The sequence below is a fragment of the Centroberyx affinis genome, unplaced genomic scaffold (assembly GCF_046629955.1).
Source record: "Centroberyx affinis isolate AG114_WGS23_722 - 3 ecotype Tasmania unplaced genomic scaffold, CSIRO-AGI_Caff_v1 ptg003003l_1, whole genome shotgun sequence".
NCBI classification, from domain to species: domain Eukaryota; kingdom Metazoa; phylum Chordata; class Actinopteri; order Beryciformes; family Berycidae; genus Centroberyx; species Centroberyx affinis.
Window position 1 is genome coordinate 79,980 of NW_027281106.1, and position 21,631 is coordinate 101,610.

The 21,631-nt window shown below is 40.5% G+C and overlaps 3 protein-coding genes across 4 annotated transcripts in view; 2 read left to right on the plus strand and 1 right to left on the minus strand.

Annotated features, from left to right (window-relative positions):
- The window catches only part of LOC139659055 (ataxin-7), a 31,947-nt gene extending 27,414 nt beyond the window's left edge, over window positions 1-4,533 (plus strand). Inside the window, exon 13 of the mRNA XM_071537270.1 lies at window positions 1,372-4,533. Coding sequence (XP_071393371.1) covers window positions 1,372-1,389 — 18 coding nt within the window. The 3' untranslated portion in view covers window positions 1,390-4,533. The remainder of the gene's footprint in view (window positions 1-1,371) is intronic.
- A 115-nt stretch (window positions 4,534-4,648) lies between these two features.
- psmd6 (proteasome 26S subunit, non-ATPase 6) lies at window positions 4,649-9,176 on the minus strand. Of its 2 annotated transcripts, none has more exons than XM_071537272.1 (8): window positions 9,042-9,084; window positions 8,290-8,495; window positions 7,205-7,350; window positions 6,790-7,009; window positions 6,426-6,534; window positions 5,891-6,059; window positions 4,970-5,047; window positions 4,649-4,867 (listed from the first exon to the last, which is right to left on the minus strand). In XM_071537272.1, the coding sequence occupies exons 1-8, from the start codon at window positions 9,067-9,069 to the stop codon at window positions 4,771-4,773; spliced, it is 1,053 nt and encodes a 350-aa protein (XP_071393373.1). In that variant the 5' UTR covers window positions 9,070-9,084; the 3' UTR covers window positions 4,649-4,770. The 2 variants fall into 2 exon arrangements, with proteins under 2 accessions (XP_071393373.1, XP_071393372.1); XM_071537271.1 differs by having other exon boundaries at window positions 4,651-4,867; window positions 8,925-9,176.
- A 593-nt stretch (window positions 9,177-9,769) lies between these two features.
- Window positions 9,770-21,337, plus strand: slc2a9l1 (solute carrier family 2 member 9, like 1). Its single transcript, XM_071537279.1, has 12 exons — window positions 9,770-9,796; window positions 10,235-10,330; window positions 11,152-11,312; window positions 11,399-11,523; window positions 11,669-11,798; window positions 12,210-12,358; window positions 12,937-13,124; window positions 13,285-13,395; window positions 19,785-19,886; window positions 20,491-20,566; window positions 20,656-20,783; window positions 21,152-21,337. Exons 1-12 carry the CDS (start codon window positions 9,773-9,775, stop codon window positions 21,335-21,337), a joined length of 1,476 nt encoding a protein of 491 aa, XP_071393380.1. The 5' UTR covers window positions 9,770-9,772.
- The last annotated feature ends 294 nt before the right edge of the window (window positions 21,338-21,631 follow it).

Here is a 21,631-nt window from a genome sequence, read left to right on the forward strand (position 1 = left end):
GGTTGTTTTGCTAGAAATGGGACTGGTGCACTCCAGAAAATAGATGGCATCATGAGGAAGGAGGATTATCTGCAAATACTGAAGCAACATCTCAAGACATCAGCTAAAAATTTGAAGCTTGGTCGTAATTGGGTCTTCCAGCAAGACAACGATCCTAAGCATACTGCCAAAGTTGTGACAAAATGGATCACAGACAACAAAGTAAAAGTATTGGAGTGGCCATCACAAAGCCCTGACCTGAATCCAATCGAGAATTTGTGGACTGAACTGAAAAGGCGTGTCCGAGTAAGGAGGCCCACAAACCTGACCGAGTTACACCAATTCTGTCAGGAGGAATGGGCCAAAATTCCGGCAAAGTATTGTGAGAAGCTTGTGGAAGGCTACCCTAAGCGTCTGATTCAAGTGAAACAATTAAAAGGCAACATCACCAAATACTAACAGAGTGTATTTAAACTTTTGACCCACTGAAAATCTGTTCTAGTATATAAAAGCTGAAATAAATATCTTTCTTGGCTATTATTTTGAAATGATTTCTTATGGAAATAAAGTAGACACCCTATTGACTTAACACAAGAAATGTATGGTAACATGAAATATGTGGAGTTGTGAAAAATTGAGTTTGAATGTCTTTAGCCTAGGTGTATTTAAATATATGGCCTCAACTGTATCTCTGCAATATATCCCTCAAATTTAGTTCTCAAAATCTGTGCTAAAATGTAGCATTACTTAAAAAGAAAATCCATCCTGACGATGTCAATATATCTGCAATACACATTTATAAACATTTTGCAAACGAAACATTAACAACACCTTACTAATAGAGTTGTTCCCTCTTTTTTGCAATCCATGTCTCAGTTCTCTGAAGGCATAAAAGTCCTTCTTTAGTCTGTCTCCTCTTCATCTGCATTTCTACCATTGATTGAAGTGGATATAAAAGATGAAATTGATAAGGGATCACACAGCTTTCACATGGATTCATCTTGTCAATTAATTTCATGGAAGGAGCAAGTGGACCTAATGCTGTATATAGTTAGAGCTTCACTTTTTTTTTTTTTTTTTAGCCCTAAAGCAGTCAGGCATACTAGCACATTAACACCTTTTGTGCAAGTTGTGATTTTTTTATTCCTCACTACTCCCTATTATTGGTGGAAATCTCTCTTGATTTATGTGTTGAAGTAATAAAATAACAAAGCTAACTCTCGGTATTGATTAAAAATGTCAAATGTGAAGAAATATAAAATGGTGAATGTCACCCATTGCCACTCCTTATGCTTGATTAGAATTAAATAGAATTTGAGAGAGGTTAATATTAAACGACAGAACTATATTGACAGATTACACCCGTTTTGACATTGATTTCCTCTTCCCCAGCCAAAGGCCCGTCCCTGACAGCGGTGTCCGGTTTCTGTGTATGGAACCGGCAGGCGGACGGGGAAGAGGAGGGGGCAGCCCGCATACTGCTCCAGACTGCACGAGGCCTTCTAAAATCAAACCCGCATTACTCTCAGCTTCCCACAATCCTCAGGGTGGAGATGATCTGGACAGCCCAGTGACGTCAACGTTGTCATGGCCCTTAAACTATTTTTCCCAAAGCCATGTGTATGTGTGGGGCAGGCTGGGGCACCATTTGGGGAAATGGCAGGCGTGGAGCGTCAGGGGTCTAATGGAGTAAGCCAGCGATCCCCCAAGTAAGTGTTGTCCCAGTGTTCTGAGAGGTCTTCCTGTCTGGTCGGGAGGAGGAGGAGGAACAGCAGCAGCAGCCATGGCTCTTTTGGCCTGTGGTTCAAAGTTCATAGGGTTCAGGTTAAGGGCTGGCGCAAGCGCTGCCGCAACAAGCCGTCATGACGCTGAACAACTGGGGAGACAAGCCGATCTCTTCCGTGTGTGCGCGTGTGTGAATGTGTGTGCATGTGTGACTATTTTTCTCGTCAGATTCTGCTGGACTACTGGAATTTCCAATTTATTTACACCCCCAGCGCCTGATCTCAGAAGCCTTGGAAGGAGAGAGCAGGAGAAGGAGCAAACTGTTAGTTGCAACACCTTAAACAACAAAATCACCCTGTTGTTTCACTTTTCATTAGTTCGACTTCTCTTTTTAGTGACACGTTAAGTAACCTCAGGTTACATGCAGTAGCCCCAGATGAGCCGGTAGGGACGGATCTAGTCAATTCTTTGTTACCCAAAATAATTATGCAAATGTTACCTTTTTATGTTTTCTTACAAGCTTTTTACACTGAACTACAAAGAGTCTTTGTAGATGTGGCGAAGACAGTCAATTGTGCTTGCAAATGTGAAAAGGACGCCTGATGTGACCATTCAATTGAATCTTTTGTCAGAGAGATAGCTTGGTCTTGAGGACACCTGTTTATTTCCTGGATCTTTTCATTGTGCAAAAGGATAGCCACAGTAGACCTACTCCCAACTGTGAACAGCACTAAATAACTATTTGCACCACAGGCAGTGCTTAGTAGCCCACAAAGCTAGCCAAAGGCCGCTATTAGCTTGGTCAACCCTTGTGTTTTTTTTAACTAAAGGGTGGGCAGTCTTGTCCATGAAGCGGTGATTGTGCACTGCCTTTGTGTGGATATGAAAGAACTGAATCTGTGCAAACAATATCGTTATTGCTCCAGCTTGTTCTCTGATACTCTTGGGGGAATTATTTGCCATCTTGTTTATATCCATTCAGCTGTTTGAAATCCACACAGGTGTTTGTGAGCAGATGTTTTTGGATTGCATTTTTTTTACACAGGGAATCAGGTATGGTACGTCTTAATTGGAGCAAATATATGCACCCCACCTGTCTTCTGTGGGCAAGATTGTCCATCCCAGTTGTAACCACTACCCCAGCTTTGGCTGTTAATGTTTCAATGTCTCACCATAACACTGTCGGTGTGTAGTGAGAAAAGATGTGTCACAATAGAATGGATAGCCAGACATTGTATTTCTATTCCTTTGTCAAAATGGAGTCTTAAATTGGGCAATACTTCCCCATCTCATTGAGATGTTTGCTATATTTTGGGTGTTAGTGGGTTTTTTAGTGCGAGATTCATGGAGATGGCTTCACAGGAAATGTTAAAACTCTTGGTAACACCTGTTGATTTGTTGAACCTCCACTGATGTCAGATAGTGTGGGGAGTAGAGGAGACAATTTTCTTTTGTATCTTACTTTAGCTTTCTTCTTGTAGCTTATGTATCAAACAAGTATTGAAGTATCCCTATTTGAGAATACATATTTTGTTAACAAATTGTACATAGTGAAATATGTATTTTTGCACAGGCATTTTTCGTACACACGGATTTTTGGTACAATTGAAAAGTCCTTATTATTTATTTAGTAAACAAGATGACAAGTCAAAGAACTTGATTATTTGAAGTGGTTCACTGCCAAGTCTATATAATGCAATACGCCTAAATGTAGAAGCTGAAGCATCTCATGAATCATGTACTGGGATCCTTTAAGGAAAAAAAGGTGAAGTGTTGCCACTGTAGCATGTGTCTGTATGACAGAGGATACCTTTATTCACTTTTCAAGGTCTCGATCACATGTGCTTTTACAATACATTTTACGTTGCCTATGAACCAACACAACAAAAAATGTTTCTATGTGACCCAATTAGCCTGTGATTCTGAAATGTCCTGCAGGCTTGAAGCTGTGCCCGTTGTCTAACCAATTTCCATGGACTCTTCAGTCACACACTTTGTAGATGGAATACCTTAAACACATTTTCATGATTGAAACACTTACTTCCTTTTATAAGGCTGAAGGGACTTAAGCAATCATTAGTGCAAGGAAGAGGAACACTTCAAACAGTCCAACTGCTTGCATCATTGTTGCCAAACAAGTAATTTGAATCACAGCTTTTAAGGAAATAGTTTGCAGCTTTTTAAAGAAATAATGAATTAAGAAAGTGCCTGAATTTGTTTCACCCTGACTGTTTGAGGACAGTATTTTTTGGGTTAAGTTTTACCTTACTTGAATGTTGAAAGTGTTTAGGAGCTTGCTTTTAAAATCTGCCTATGAACCCTAAATGTGGTAAAACCCGAGAGCTTGTCAGCTGCCCGGTATGAAACACTTAGTGTTTTGCGTTTTTTGGATTTATCAAAGTTTTCCAGACAAGACGTCAAAAGATTTTCTGTAAGCCTGAGTGTGCGGCTTAAGCCCCTCTGGTTTACTGGGATTTGTTTGTAAAACGTTCAATCAAGTGTTTTGTTTACCCTCAAACTCCACTGACATCTTTGACATTGTCTCCAGTAGATGGAAACATTGCAAGGATGTGTTTATTAGTATCATTGAGCACCATAGACTTGGAATGTGAAAGTGAGAATACAGCTTGCTTCTGGGAGGAAAAAAAATCCACCATTCATACTATGTAAAAGCGTGTATAGATGATTTTTTTGTATACATTATCAAAATCATTTTGATCAGCTGGACTTATGTATTGGCTGCTATGTAATTCATGAACAAAACATGATAGGTTAGAATTAATATTTAAAGAAAAAAAGATTGTATAGTCTATTTGTTTTGTAACAAGTTTCTGTAAATAAAATAATTTATACTGCTATTTATATGAAATGATGTCTCTGCCTCTTTTCTGAAAACAAAAACTGGTCTCAACAAATCCAAATCCAATCAACAGTCAAAGAAAACTTTTTTTTTATTATATACACAATATAAGGGTCACTTTGTCAGACAAACTATTGGTTTGGATATTGGGTACAACAAGAAAAGTAATGCAGGTCTGATCAGACAGAAAATATGGCCTCCAGTGGCTACATGTTGATAACTCGTGATAACTTCTGCACTCTGTTCAGCAGCAGGTCGCCCTTCTTGATGGTCTCCTGGTACTGCCAGTTCTTGCTATCAGGTCTGGGGGAAAGAACAGCAACAGCTTTAGAGTTCTGCTTCTGTTGATAGAGGTGTTTCCTGAGAGTACTGAGCTTTGATGGTTATCTAGAATAGTGACTTTACCTATTGGTTTCCACTATCTCGTTTACTTTGTCAATTTTACAATGGAGCCGACCAGCGGCTATGAATCGGGAGAGCTCCCTGAGGAAAGAGAGGAAAATCAGTTCAGTTAGTCCAAAACGGTAGTGGTGACATGGCACTTTTCTAAAACCTTCAGCTGAGCACATGGAAAGAAAAGCAAAGAATATCCAGACACTTAATGTTGCTCCGAGGAAGCTTTGATTGTACAATGAATCACTGCTTGACAAAGACCCACTTTGGGATGAAACGTGCGGGTTTTGTGCTTCCAGGGAGCAAGATTGAGCACATGGGGTATTCCTGATTTTTACCCTGCACCTGAAATGCTGCTATAACATCAGTTATTTCGGAACTGGAGAGTAAGAGTGCTATTTATGCGCAAATTTTCCTTACAAAGACGGCAAGAATTGTCTACCGACATGCTAACTACATAGTTTGTTGTTTTTCCTCTTCGGCGCTGTCCTACTACATCATATGGTTCGTTGATCTGATTGGTTGAAGTTAGCTTGATGATAGACAGATGGTTCATCCAATCACCTGCCAAGTATTTTTTGAAAGTGTCTGCCCTTTTCCAAACAGTTTTCAAGGACGACTGGCACGTCAGGTCACCTACCCACCCCCTGAGGCTTGAGAAATACTCATCCTGATACAAGGGTTCCCCCTAAACAATGCTGATCCACCTTGCCATCTTACAATTTATCACTTGAGATCATTTGATAGAATTAACTGCTCTCCAGCACCACCCTGTCACCCTGAGAAGAATGCTACTGAGAACGACAGCTACGATTTCTCTGGCACAAAGATGACTTAGGCTCCACTAGTGTACAAGATGCTTTTGACAAACTCAGGTCAGGCCTATGCTGTTCTGTAGGATGTGGCAGGTGAGCGCGAGGTGCTGGGACTCACTGGTCGATGAACTCGGTGCTGACGCCAAAGGCCTCGGCCATGTAGCCCAGGGTGAGGGAGCGGTAAGACTCCAGCAGCTGGCTGTAGGCCTGGATCCTCATCTCCCTCACGTAGTAGCGGTAGTGCGGGGCAAACAGCCAGTCCTTCTTCATCTCCTGCTCCACCATGGCTATGGCACAAGGGGAGGAAAGATACATGATTACTGAAAATGAATCATGTGGGAAAAACACGCTAGTGGGGAGCACACTTCACGGTCATTCGTAGATTCTCATCCAGACCACATAGTTTTAGGTCTATTGTCTGGGAACCAAATGTATTTGTTTTTACTTGTTGCTGTTAACCACCTCACTGTACATACATACTGGGCTATCTTTGCTACCAGCAGACTGGTAAGAGCTGTATGCCTTTATAATATTAACAAGCATATAGAGACTGTCAGCAATCTCATATGCTCTTACAGCCTACACTACTACATTATGATTTACAGTGTACACATTTTTTTTTTTGAGGCCAGTGAAAGAAAAGGCTTGCTCACCCAGAGACTGGAAGAAGACGGAGTAGCGGCACTCATAGAGGGAGAAGAGATACTGGCGAACGGAAGGCAGACTGTGGAGCACCTCCAGGATCTCCGCTCCCTTTATCACCTGGGAGGAATGCCCAAAGGGGACACATTAAAACAACAGTCATACTGCAGAGATGTGCGTCTGAAAATGTGTAATGCTAGCACCATAATCTGTACAAATGTATGCCAGGAATCCAGTGTAAATAAGTTAGTAGAGGGCACGTATACGACATGGATGTAAAAGTAAATTACTGTCGTCCAAAAACAGAAGTGACCCCACAATGAAAAGGTCAGTCAAACACAAACAGAACTCCGGACACTCCGTCTCCTTGCCTACCTTTTCGCGGAGGTCAGGCCTCTTGAGGGCAATCATACAGACGTAGACTGTGTAGGTGACGAAGGTCTTGTAGTCCATCAGCTCGTAGGAGGTGAAGGTGGAAACGGTGTCGAGGAAGAGCTCGGCAGCCTGCTTGAAGTCCCTGATGGCCACGCAGTACAGGCCCTGGTAGACCTTCAGACGATTCCTCCTGTCCCAGTCTCCCCCCTCCTCGATAAGGCTGTGGACAAACGCACACACAGGGGGAGGAGTGCTTAAGAGTGCTGAGGCTGTCAGTGGAATCATGTTCTTAGATGAGGAGCAGACAGCATATAATAGATGACAACTTATGTACACCGCATTGTTTATGTTATGATAATACAACTGAAATATAACAAAAAACTATGTGAAAGAAAATCAGACTCCAGAAATCTACCTCTTGGCTTTCTCAGAGTTGCGTGTGATGAGGTCGCTGTCCATGTAGAAAAGGCCGATCCTCAGCAGGTAGAAGACGATATCTAGTCTGTGACCCAGAGCCACCGTCTTGTCATAGGTCTTCCTGAATGCTGTCAGGGCTCCCTCCTGTGGAAGCATGAGGCAAAGACACACATGTCAGTCAGGCTAGGCTATTTGTGTGGTCAACTGTGACTATTTCATGTAATTACATTTCCACCGGTAAACAAACGCAGAAGACGTAGAAGCTAGATACAACCTGCTATGATCCACAGCCTTTTACTTCTCTACTATTTCAGAAGGAAATTGTCAACCACTTCTGCTATCATTTCCTATCAAGTTACGAGGGATTTATAGCTTCAGCATACCAGACTGCTGTTTGCCTAAATAAAAGCTCCACTCAACCACAGGGGGACTTGACCAATAATCAAAACTGGAGACCATGACAATTTGTAATGACAGGCATGCTGAGGGTGTAATTTTTAATGCCGAAATTAGTTCTCTCATAGATCTAGTTGGGATAAATCAAAGGAATATTTATCAAAAAGCAAATATCAGTGATGGATAATTGACTCGACAGATCTCCTTAGCCCTTCAAAGTGCACATGGTTGAGTGTTTTTGATATTTTCAGTTGGCTCAAATAGCAACATTGCACAAAAGTAGAGTTCACTGCTGCAAATTGCCCCAAGGTGTATGAATTTATTAACATCTAGTGGGAGCAACTTGCAGTGTGTAGACTCTGCTTTTGTTCTATGTTTTGTATTCTGTCCAGGACCTGATCAAGATAGGGATGTGCCTTGCTCAATTACAAATTGCAGCATTTAGTTGAGGAGACTCCTGACCAGGGACTATAACCATACATACTGTGTTCACCGATCAGCAAAGGAAACAAAAGTTCTTATCTGGGGGCAACAGTTACTTTTACAGCAGAATAGGACCTCTAAATGATAGCTGCCTACCTGCCAAAGAGGCTTAGAGTAGAGAAACTTACTAGCCACATCAAAAACCTACTAGTAACAAAATAACAATATCATATCAGCTGTGTGTGCTGAGGAGGTCAATCACACCTTATCCCCAATCCTGATGAGATATTCAGCTTTGGCCATCATGGCATCTCGTATCTCGCTCTCTCCCAGGTTCTTCTCTGCATCTTCCAGGACATCGACCAGGCGCTTCAGCTCCTCCTCGTTGGCCTTCTTCATTTTACTCAGCAGGTCACTGTCCAGCTGCCACTTCAGGTCCTTACACAGGCCCTCATAGTATGGTGCCATGTCTGGAACAGAAGACCACACATCATCATTTGACTTGTTAGAGTATGTCAAGCCTAAAATCAAATCAAGCCGGGGCGAGCAACTTTTATATCTGTGATTAATGATGCAGACGAGTAGTTTCAAACCATTTTAAGGCAAATTAAAGAACATTACCTGAGGCTCAGAATAAGTCTGCAAACTTGACAACATGAAGCATTTAGCTGATGCTAACCAAATCGCTAATCACCCAACTGACGTTTGCTTGTTGGCTAGCTGACGTTTGCTAATTAGCTGTGTTTAGAAGTGAGCTAGTTTTTCAGCTTTTACCAACAATAACGAGACATTTACACGTCGAGCATGACAACTACATTCAACTTAGTCTGCACTAATATCAGCCTTGTGCATGTGTTGACCAGACTGAAATGCAGGAGTGCAGTGGCATGCTAACTCACTGTTAGCTTTGATTGCGTCCATGAGCTCGGTCTTCACTTTAGCATCCTGTCGGTGGCCGTCCATCGTGAGCAGAAATTTCAGCTGTGCTATCCTAAGATCGGGGTTCTTAGGCAGACCCTCTTCTTCCAGATTCTCCAGCGGCATTTTGGCCAAATATAAAAGCAAAGTAAGGACTAAACGAAAGAAGAGTTTCTTTGTCTAGACAGAAATCAGCTCTCTCTTCCACCAGTTAGCCAACGATGACTACGGAAAACACTGCACTGTTGCTTCCGGCGGAGTATTAGTCAACGAGGCGAGAAAAAAGCGGGACCGGGACAATTTACTGACTCATTCACTGTTTACCGCCCTCGCCTGGACACAAGTATGGATGGCCAAGGCCAACAAACACCAAATGAAACCAAAATCAATTATATTTTCAGAAATGCATTAATTCATGTTGGGTTTTCTTTTCTTTGTATAACTCATCAGTTTCATGCTACTTATGACATTTTGAAAATATATGCCAATCAAGAAAAAGGTGGGTAAACTCTGCAAATAAAAAGCTGATTAAAGTGAGTTTATGGGGGTTTGCCCTCCACTACACCCCTGCATTAACCTGATAGATCATTAAATCAAGCCTGACCAGACACATTGTCTTGCACAGTATCAGTCCAATCCACAGGAGAGAGGAGTGACTGAGTTACTGCCCCTGACAGTAACTCACACATGGTGGGCTGCTGGTTAATTTTCTTCTAGTCACATATGTAAAAAATTAATTGTAGCCCAAAATACCTAACAGAGTCCAAAAAGGCTGGAGACATGTAAGCTCCCACAGTCAGTGGCACATGGATCTCCCAATAAAGACGACATGGAAACTTTGCTGAAGCAGCTGGTAGGCTTTTACTGAATTCTATTGAATTTATTTTATAGAAGTCACATAACATTCAAGATAGCTTCACACAACATTTTAATCAGTAAGAAGAACAGGTGAAGCATGAACCCTTGAGAGTTTATATCACAAAGTTTTGTTTTGTTTTTTGCTGTATGTAATGTAGTGCTTTAGCCCTATCAATGTTTTCCAAGCAGGGAAAGTGGTTAAGAAAAATGTATAACAGTATGTTTTTTTAGAATAATTCTTGTGACCATAGTGACTCAGCTAAAAATGACTGCAGGTTTCAGTTTTACAGCTGAAGTCATATACCAAAAGAAAAGAAAATATTGGCATTGCTTCTTCTGGTGATACTGAACATAACATAATACATAAATAGTCCTGTTGTAAACATTTCTCAATCCTATTTCTACTGTAAACTCTTTCCGCTTTGCACCTCAGACCAGTGGCAATGCACTACTTTTCATCTTCGTTTTGGGAATTGGAGGATCCTTTCAAAATGGCTTCCATGTCACTGGCATCAGTTCCCCCTCACCGGTGAGACACACCATTGGTTATGTGCAACCTGCTTCCTCCTGTTCACCAGCCTGTTGTTCAGAGTGATAGAGAATATTCCTGATACAGATGCCAGATGTAACACCTTTCCCAAGACTCATTAAAACACTTCAGGTAGTTTTATCTCTGTATAGCTCAGCCCTTCAAGCATTAAGAGACATCTGCTAGACAAGCTCTGTCTGTCTGAGGTTTGGAGCTTTTTAACCTGATCAAAGTTTTGTAGAAGGCCTACGAGACTAGGAAGCATCTCGTCTCTCACAGCTACTGTATGAACCAGGATTGGGGTCAATTCATGAATGAACTCATCAATTCCAATTCAACTGAAGAATTGGAACTGGCATTGGAATTTGAAAAAGCCTACAGGAAACAGAATTGGAATTTAATTGGAATTTCAAGAAGTTCAATTGAATTCAATGAAATTCTGTGAAATTCCATATTTTCATAATTCATAATGTTTGATTCATAATGTTTAGCAAATCAAGACAACCTCTCTTAGAAGTGGAATTTCATGGAAGTTTCCTGTCATTCCAATTCAATTCCAATTCTGTTTCCTTGGAGCTGTGTCCAATTCTAATTTCAATTCCAATTCCAATTCCAATTCCAGCTCTATGAATTGAATTGGAATTTACCATGCATTCTCAATTGAATTCATGAATGGCCCCAACCCTGCACAGCTATGACAGTGTCTGCATCACTGTGAACAGTCCGAGCATCTTGTTTCATTCCTCTGTCACTCAGAGTGAGTGAAGTTTAGGGTACAGACTGTTCTTCCTTAAATCTTTCCCTGGGTTTTTGCACTGCAGTACATACAGCACTTCATCAACAGCAGCTGGTATGAGAGATATGAAGAGCCTCCACCTCCGCAGACAGTCACTCTCATCTGGTCTGCTATCATCTCTCTGTACGCCGCTGGGGGACTCTGTGGGGCTCTCTGTGTCAAATTTATGGCCGGTACGCTCGGACGGTGAGTAAGAGACACTTTATACAGAAGTATAGTCCTGTGGCAATCCGTGAAAGACGTTGATTGATTGTCACCCGTTCCTTCCCTAGAAAGAGAGCGATGATCGGCAACAACTTTATCAGCATCACTGCAGCAGTGATCATGCTGACAAGTAAAAGTGCCAACTCTTTTGAAATGATCATTCTGGCACGGTTTCTGTTTGGCGTTGCAGCAGGTAAGGCAGCAGCACATATTCAGTGACAGGCATAACACTCTGCACATGAAACATCACTTTACCTGACTTGTACAGAATAAGCTGTGAAACAATGAGTCATGTGTTTGAAAGTGGTCAGCATTGAAACCTGAGCTGTGAACTGCAGGTTTAGGAGGGAGCATCCATGCAATATACCTTGGAGAGAGTTCACCCAAACACATAAGAGGTATGGTGACTCTGACCTCATCGACCTTTCTCTCCATTGGCAAGCTGTCCGGACAGATTTTGGGACTGAGGTATTCATTTGTTGTCAATTTTGTCAGAAAGACAATAAGTATGCAATGATAAGAATTGTTTTGATCATTTTACTAGTATTTCATCAGGATCACAGAGCTCAATCTACACTGTACAAAATATTAAGGACATTTACACTGATGAGGTGAATCCGGGTAAAAGCCATTATCCGTTATTGATTTCCCCTAAACCAATCACAAAGGAGGAGATGTAGATAAAGAGGAGCAGGCGAGTTAGACAAGGATTTTTAAGCGTTTAGATGTGGATTGTGCAAAAGGGGCTGCAATTCAATATCAGGAAGATGACCCTAATATTTTGTACACTGAGTGCATATGTAAAGGCTAAATTTTGTACAGCATGAAACATATAAAATGATTTTGCTGTAACGTAACACTTAATTTTGGTTGTTCCAGTGAGATCCTGGGCCGTGAGGACATGTGGAACATCCTGCTCTCTGTCCCAGCGTGTTTCTCAGTGGTTCAGCTTCTCCTGTTGCCCTTCTTTCCTGAGGCTCCCAGATACTCATTAATAGACAAAGGTGATGCCGAGGCTTGCAAAAACGGTTAGTATGTTTCCTGTTAGGTCCACCTTCCCAAAACAGCCCTTTGTAGTACGAGTCACACCTATCTTAAACATTAATTCCAAAATGCCACCTGAAATTCACCAGCCAATATTTGAAAACCTACATGATTCTGTCCTCAAAAAATGAACTACTTTCTAAACAAATGTCTTAAGATGATTCCTAAATTCAACACTAACCCATAATGTACTTAATTTTTATACTTGCAGTCAATATGGGAGAGTGGATGTCATTTTTTTTGTTTAAATTATGTATATCTCATTTTGGAATTAAACTCTTAAAATGTTGGTATAAGAAATGTGTCTTGGTCAGAAGTTAGGACACAACACACTAAACATTTTGTCCTGTGTCACAGAGCATTATGTGTTTTGCACATGGACTATAAAGCCATCATTCTCATTTTTCATATCTTGTTCCTGTTTTGTAGGTCAGGAAACATTGACTCTCTGTCTCTGTCTCTCTCTCTGTCTCCGTCTCTCTCTCTCTCTCTGTCTCTGTCTCTGTCTCTCTCTGTCTCTCTTTCTGTCTCTCTCTGTCTCTCTCTCTGTCTGTCATTCTAGCTCTGCAGACTCTGTGGGGCAAAGGTGAGTACAAGCAGGAGATGGAGGAGATGGTGGCCGAGCAGGCAGCCATTAAGGGAGTCCGCCCTAAAAGTCTGCTGGAGCTTCTTCGAGACAGGAACGTCCGATGGCAGCTCATCACCATGTTTGTGATCTACAGCAGCATCCAGTTCTCAGGCATACCTGCGGTGAGGACGGCCATCATATTCGTATCGTATACACATACATGATCATTTGGCATTTCATCCTAATTCTAGTTTCCAAACATAAAAACTAAAATCACTCTAAAGCGTTCAGGATTTTATCGTCCGCCTCTTCAAATTCAACCAATCTTTCTCTCCTTCCCAGATCAGCGTCTTCTCCTTTGACATCTTCCTGAAGGCAGGTATCCCACGAGAGAAGATCCGCTACGTCACCGTCAGTATTGGAGCATCCGAAATTCTCACCTCCCTCACCTGTGTGAGTGACTTGGTGACAGGATATACATGATCTACCTTACTGAGTTCCTCAACTCAACTTTATCTCTACTGGGTCGTTTGACCATGTAGTGTGTGTGATGCATGAAAAGTCCAGAGATAGTCTACTTCCAGTCTATATTTTCCAGGCTATGGTACTGGAGCATATCTTTTTTTCATGGTCAAAACTACTTCCTGGGCTCTTAAAGGAACATGCCAAGTTTTTGGGAGATTGGCCCATTGGTCACCTTACCCATTAAGTGATGACATAGACACAAATTCATCCATGTGTCCCCAGTAGATCATTTGCTCCAGTGCTCCATGTTAACATGTCACCTATGTTGGTTGGTGACTAGCATTATCTCAAAAGTGACAAAATGACAACTTGTGCAACTCTAAAGCTAAATACTAGTAATCTTAAATATGTGACTACACCTGGCAGTTTTGTGTAGATGCTTTGCAAAATGTACACAAATATTATAGAAAAATAACATGCTATTTTGAACTATCAGGGACTACTTTTTCTGTTTCCAGTGGGAGACTTTGTACAGCTAAAAATCACTGTGCAGCGGATGGATACATGGTGGAAATAGTTCCAAAAATAATCATGGCACATCAACTAAATTGGGTGAACAGTATTTCATTTTTTAAATTTATGAATTTACAGGCCATATAATAAAAACAACTTACTTACTTTAGATATTTGCCTACTATCACTCGACATAGTGTATGCTAAAGTGTTAGCATGGAGCGCCGAGTGAAAGATCTGCTGGGGACACATGGCCAATCTGCCAAAAAACTTGGTGTATTCCTTTAATATCTCCTGACAGAAAGGGATATTTTGCTCAGGATAGAATATTAGAATAGAATATTATTGTGTGATTGCTGATTCAGCAATCACAGGTATAATATTCTCGCTCTTTATTATTTTTTTTCTTCTTAATCCGTATGTTTTTTGGCACCTATCCTTCATACTCTAAGCTAGAAACTCCATTCAAACTTTAAAATGTTCAGCTTGTTTAGGACATGCCGGCTTGTATTCAACTTTTTGATATCTATTATACTTTTTAAACTATTCTACTTTTTTTCCACTTTTTTTTTTTACAATGGGAGTCAATGGACGGAATGTTCAAACAATGCCCTCTTTGAACTCTAACTACTCTTTCATACTTTAAGCTAGAAACTCCATTCAAACTTTAAACGGGTCACCACTTTTAGTACTTTATCACTTTAATTCACCTTTTTCATACCTTTTGTACTTTTTGAGTAATCAAGTTTAAGTTTTATACTTTTTTTCAACATTTATAATGGGACCCTATGGAGCCAGCCTGGAGCCAGGCTGTACTTTTCACTAAATTCACATATTTTTGAATTGTGACAGTTCACACAACTTTAACACTACGTACATATATTATACATCAAACCCTTCAGCTACTTCTGCTTTCACTCACAATGTCAATATATAAGCAATACGATGTATAGTTTTTGAGATATTAACGTTTGTTTGACACTAGTGTTCCACTCTTTTTCACAGTAGTTTCTGCTGCACTGCTGCTCTCTTACACATGCAGCTCTTCTGCTTAATTCACTCTTCTCCATTTCAACATGTCTTTTACATATTTTCATACCTTTTTACTTCTTAGTACTGTTACATTTTAGTACATTTCTAACATTATTACTATTACTTGTCACTTTCGTATTTTCTGTTTTTTTCTACTGAATATATACCCACTCTTCATACTTCATACTTGTTGTACCTTTCATCTTTTATATATAAGCCTTCCTACTCTTCCTACTGTTCATACTACTAGTACCTTCCAGCTTTTCACATAAGCCTTCCTACTCTTCCTACCAACTGCATATTTTTATACCTTTTTACTTCTTAGTATTGTTACATTTTAGCACATTTTAGTACATTTCCACTCTATTTCACAGTAGTTTCTGCTGCACTGCTGCTCTCTTACATATGCAGCTCTTGTACTTATTTCACTCTTCTTCATTTCAACATGTTTTTTTTTTTAACATATTTTCATACCTTTGTACTTGTTAGTATTATGACATTTTAGTACATTTCTAACATTATTACTTGTCACTGCCTTCCTACTCTTCCTACTCTGCATACTACTAGTACCTTCCAGCTTTTCTCTCACTCACGTTGTTGGATACACACACACACACACTTCTCATTTTTTCACTCTTCTCCATTTTAAAGTGTCTTTTACAAATTTGCTTACCCTTTTCTTCTCACTATTGTTACATTTTAGTACATTTCTAACATTATTACTTATCACTTGGACACTCATTACTGCTCCTTCAAAGAAGTGTTTTAAACTGCCACATTTCCCACAGTTTTAACATTACATACACATATTATACTTTGGTTCAGCTGTTTCAATTTGAACAGACGATCCACGGTCAGTCATGTTAAGAAACACGCACACGCACAGGGACATGCCCACGCCCACACACACACGTGCCTACACACACCACATATGCTAGGTATTCATTACTATGGGCTGTCAAGAGCACCAGTTTGCACGCTCAGCAATCTCACGCATTTTCTCCAGAAAATGCACCTTTCTAGTATTCAAGAAAGAATTGTCTGCAGTATCAATGCATTGTGTAAGGTATCCATAGTAATTTAGGCCTTTAAACTTCTGGCAAGACTCTACCCATGACTCTCATGTGCAACTTTTTGTAGGCACTTAAAGTGATAATCCATGAGAATCGTTTTGTTTGGTTTTTCATTTTGTCTCCATCTTTGTGCTCCACTTTATTAAACAGTCTCATTCTTAAATCATGGTAATGTGGGCAATACAAAACAAAATTAATCTCATTTTCAATCAGTTGTTTAATGTTGTTCAATTCAGGTTGTTTGTGATACAGGACATTCACTATCGAAACCACATATGTCATCAATCACCAAGCATGCCAGTCATATCCCAACCTCATCCCAAACTGGACTCTGCCTTGTGTTTGATACCTCAAGTAGACTAGTCATAATGTAATTAGAGATATCTTAAATTAGCATTTTGACAAGTTATAATGTAAAAAAATATATCTTAAATTAGCATTTTCACTAGTAATAATGTAATTAGAGATATCTTGAAGTAGCATTTCGGTTGGTCATAATGTAATGAGAGATATCCTAAATGCTAATTTACAATATCGCTCATTACATTATGACTAGCCAAAATGCTACTTTAAAATATTTCAGATATCTGTAATGAGAACTACTGGAATTACCACTGCTAGGCCTATACTGCTGCAGCAGCTGTAGTAGCAGCAGCAGCAGCAGCAGTGTTGTTGCTTGCCACTACTGACTAATACAACGCGGCTTAAAAGTACTGCTGCAGCAGCAGCAGCAGCGGTACCCACCGCATTCTCTGGAGCCCCTGGTAAAGCTCTTACTGTGGACTTTGACAAGGGCCTACAACTCTATAAGATTAGACAAGATAAAATAAGATAGCATTAACCGAAGTGCCACCACTAACCACCAGACCACTTCTTTAGAGCAGCTGGCAGGCGCAGCGGGACATGAACCGCACCTCGATCACAACTGTCAGACCACCTTTTGTAGGCTCCTGGCTGTCAGGCTAGCTTCAGCGGGAGGCAAACCGCATCTGTTCGTACCAACCACCACCTCTTCAATGAAACGCCATCACTAACCGCCAGACCGCACCTTTGGAGTGTCTGGCAGGTTGGCTTCAGCGGGCCGCGAACGGCCGCGAACGGCCAACCTATTCGTACCAACCACCAGCTCTTCAATGAATCGCGTTCACTAGCCGCAACGCCACCTGGTCCAAACTATCAAAATTAGCTAGAAAAAAAAATACAAATAAAGAGAAAGTCTCCAAACACGCCCATCAAGCGTCCAATAGCTACTGGTCTGAAATGATGGCCGTGTAAAAAGGTTCCCAAAGAGAGCCTCTTGCCGCGGTCCAAGCATCAGCTTTACCAGCGCCCAGGGGAGGATACCTTACCGAGGTAAGGTATGAAGCTCAACACCTCGAGCGCGGCCTTTTATCCCCTGGGCTGCTGCGACCAAACGCCAGAATTCTGATTGTGATGTCATCAGTGCAGCTGAGACAGGCTCTGATTGGTAGAGCACAGTCCAGCTCCAATGATGTCATAATCGGTCAGAATGGAAGCATGCAGAAGCAAAGCCGTGTTCTGATTGGTTCCGATTGAATGCCCAAAATGAGTTTGGATTATTGTGTGATTGCTGAGTCAGCAATCACAGGTATAATCTTCTCGCTCTTTATTATTTTTTTTTCGTACGTTTTTTGGCACCTATCTACTTCTTCATACTTTAAGCTAGAAACTCCAAATCTCTAAAATCTCTAAATCTCTAAAATCTCTAAATGTTCAGCTTGTTTAGGACATGCGGGCTTATATTCAACTGTTTGATATCTATTCTACTTTTTAAGATATTCTACTTTTTTCCACTTTTTTTATAATGGAAGTCAATGGACGGAATGTTCAAAGTCAGCACTTTTTGAACTCTACTTGTTCATACTTTCAGCTAGAAACTTCATTCAAACGTTAAATTGTTCAGCTTGTTGAGGACATTATTACATGTATTTAACTTTTTTATATCTTTTATACTTTTTGAACTATTCAACTTTTTAGTACCTGTTTTTACAATGCAAGTCTGTGGGAAGACTGTTCAAACCATGCCCTCTTTGAACTCTAACTACTCTTTCATACTTTAAGCTAGACATTCAATTCAAACTTTCAACGGGTCACCACTTTTAGTACTTTATTACTCTTCTTCAGCTTTTTGATACCTTTTGTACTTTTTGAGAAATCGCAGTTTAAGTTTTATACTTTTTTCAACCTTCATAATGGGATCCTATGGAGCCAGCCTAGAGTGTGTGATGTCATAACACACTCTAGCAGACTGTACAGGCTGTACTTTTTACTGAATTCACACATTTTAAAACTGTGACAGTTCGCACAACTTTAACACTACATACACATATTATACATCAAACCCTTCAGCTACTTCCGCTCTCACTCACAATGTCAATATATAAGCGATGTGATGTATAGTTTTTGAGATATTAATGTTTGTTCGACACTAGTGTTCCACTCTATTTCACAGTAGTTTCTGCTGCACTGCTGCTCTCTTACACATGCAGCTCCTCTGCTTAATTCACTCTTCTCCATTTCAACGTGTCTTTTACATATTTTCATACCTTTTTACTTCTTAGTTTATTACATTTTAGTACATTTTTAACATTAGTACTTGTCACTTTCTTGCTTTGTTTTTTTTTCTACTTAACATACTCTTCATACTCCTTGTACCCTTCACCTCTACCCTCTACCCTTCACAAAATAGCCTTCCTACTTCATACCTTTCATACTCCTTCCACCTTTTACACATAAGCCTTCCTACATATTTTCTTACTTTTGTACTTACTATTATGAAATTTTAGTACATTTATAACATTTTTACTTATCATTTTGACACTCATTACAGCTCCTTCACAGACATGTTTTAAACTGCCACATTTCTCACAGTTTTAACATGACATACACATATTATACTTTGCTTCAGCCATTTCAGTTTGAACAGACAATCCACAGTCATGTTCAAAAACACGCACACACACTCACACAGCTGCTGGTGTGTATATAGTACCAGTATGTGTACCAGTATGTGCAAGTACCAGTACTTGTATAGTCTGCCTCACACACTACTCACCAGTACACATCCACCTGTATGCACACACACACGCACACACACACACACACACACACACACACACACACACACACACACACACACACACACACACACACACACAGACAGTTACTGGTACCATTATGTGTGAGTGCCAGTGCGTGTATAGTCTGCCACATGCATTACACACCAGTACACATCCACCCGCACACACACACACACACACACACACACACACACACACACACACACACACACAAACACACAACACACACACACACACACACACACACACACACACACACACACACACACACACACACACACACACAGCCACTGGTACATATATAGGACCAGTATCAGCACCAGTATGTAGATGCAGTCAGTTGATGTTACCTATCACTGTTTTACCAAGAGAGTGAGACAGCAACTGAAGAACAGGGAGAGAATGAAGCAGATGAGACAGAGACAACAAGTGGAGACAGACATAAATACAGCCATAGGATAAGAAAGAGGGAAAGAGGAGAGTGATAGACCAGTCACCGACAGCCAACAGAAAGAGTGAGCTGTACCCACACTAAACTGCACCAGTGTTTTTTCTGACAAGCCACAGTTTGCACTCTCAGCAATCACACGCATTTTCTCCAGAAAATGCACCTTTCTAGTTTCCACTTGCTTCTTCTAACCCTCTTCCTCTCCATCAGCTCCTGATGATTGAGCGCATAGGGAGGAGGCCTTTGCTTTGGGGGGGCTTTGGCAGCATGTCGGCCACCCTGGTGTTCATCACCATCACGCTCAACCTGAAGGTAAACTTGTGACCTTTGACCTTGAGTGTGAAGGAGTAGCCTGTGAGTTCAGGCAGTGCTCACCATATTCCAATGCTGGCAAACATACACTGACTGAGTCTGTAGGCCTCATTGATACGTGTATTAGCTCACAACCAGTAAAAAGAAATGGACTTGTACTCTTTGTAATTTGACTTGTAAACTTTGCTTTTAGAAAAGTGTTATACAAATAAAGTTATTATTATTATTATTATTATTATTATTATTATTATTATTACTCACAACCCCTCTAACATACAGAATAGGGAAACATGACACCAAAGAAAATTATTTTTCCCTTTTTAAGCTATTTCATTTGATTATTCGAGGAAGTCAAGAGTCTGCAAGTATTCCTTACTAAATAACAAAAACACATAATTGTGATAACGTATTTGTATATTAGTTTTTAATCTATTTTTTTGTGAAACATTTTGCAGCCTCAAAAATGATCTTGACTCCTAAGATGAGAAGTGGAATCACAGTCTTATAACACTGAACACTGCCCAGTTTATTCTGATAGAGATATACAGTAAGTGTGTTACATACACACTTACACATTCAGATACACCATAACTTCTTCTTACAGGACTCCAGCTACTGGGTTCCATACATGACCGTGGCCTTGATCATCATCTTCGTCATCTTCTCAAGCGGAGGACCTAGTATGTACATGTATACAGCTGAATGTGAATAAAACTGGGACTCACACATTGCTACCAGATCTCCTTTTTCCTCTCTCTACTTCATCTAGTGGGAACGATGAGTTCTGTCACCCATGAGATCTTCATCCAGTGTTATCGACCGGCAGCATTCATCTTCACAGGGATCCAGCGCTGGATGGGCTTCGCTCTGGTTGGCCTGATCTTCCCCTTCCTCATCGTAAGTACATGCGGCCCAAGGCTAATGTACCCCAATAACAGTATTTATGTGATTGTGTTGAAACTGAACACACAGCATCCACTAATATGAAACAAACCACAAATCTTGTTTCTCTGTCTTGGCATCACTTCATACTGGGATACTTGAGACTTAAGATTGACAGATTACAGAAAATACGCATTCCCTGTGACAAGCATACTGTAGGCACTCCAAAACCACTAGAGGAGACTTTATGTGAGTGTCATATTGTATCAAAAGACACAAAAACCATTTCACCACTTTCATGAAACATTAAAACACGTAGCGCTCATCCAATGTTTGGCACAGCCCATCCTCAAGCTTCACCCTGTGTTCCCTCTCTGTCCCAGGATGCCCTCCAGTCCAACTGCTTTGTGCTGTTTGCCTGCGTGTGCCTGTGGGGTTCTCTCTATACCTTCTTCTTCATGCCTGAGACCAAGGGGAAGACCCTCCTGGAGATTTCAGAAGACTTCAAAGCCATCACTGTCTGTGGGAAATCCTTCTCAGAGGAGAAGAGCGTGGAGACCAAGTTATGAGGCAGTTCAGCTCCTCAGAAAGTGTTGTTCCAAAGTAACAGGGCAATTATGGATAGGACTGTGTAACCAAATAGGACTATGTTTATACTTTGTGAATATCTTAATTTTACTGAAAATACATCATCCAATATATACATATATATATACAGTATATATATATATATATATATATATATATATATATATATATATATATATATCTTTTGTGTGAGCAGAAACTATGTGTACTATGTGTTACTATGGAAAACATTGGCTGTTGCTTCTGTTGGAGAGCCAGTCAACATGGAGAGCAAA

Coding starts and splice junctions, on each gene's coding strand:
- psmd6 (XM_071537271.1), bottom strand. CDS start 9,069: ATGCCGCTGGAGAATCTGGAAGAAGAGGGTCTGCCTAAGAACCCCGAT. Junction 6,535..6,789: donor GGCCTGACCTCCGCGAAAAG/GTAGGCAAGGAG, acceptor CATTCCTCCCAG/GTGATAAAGGGAGCGGAGAT. Junction 6,060..6,425: donor CGTCTTCTTCCAGTCTCTGG/GTGAGCAAGCCT, acceptor CTTGTGCCATAG/CCATGGTGGAGCAGGAGATG.
- slc2a9l1 (XM_071537279.1), top strand. CDS start 9,773: ATGGAAACTTTGCTGAAGCAGCTG. Junction 11,313..11,398: donor ATGGCCGGTACGCTCGGACG/GTGAGTAAGAGA, acceptor TTCCTTCCCTAG/AAAGAGAGCGATGATCGGCA. Junction 13,396..19,784: donor TTCTCACCTCCCTCACCTGT/GTGAGTGACTTG, acceptor CCTCTCCATCAG/CTCCTGATGATTGAGCGCAT.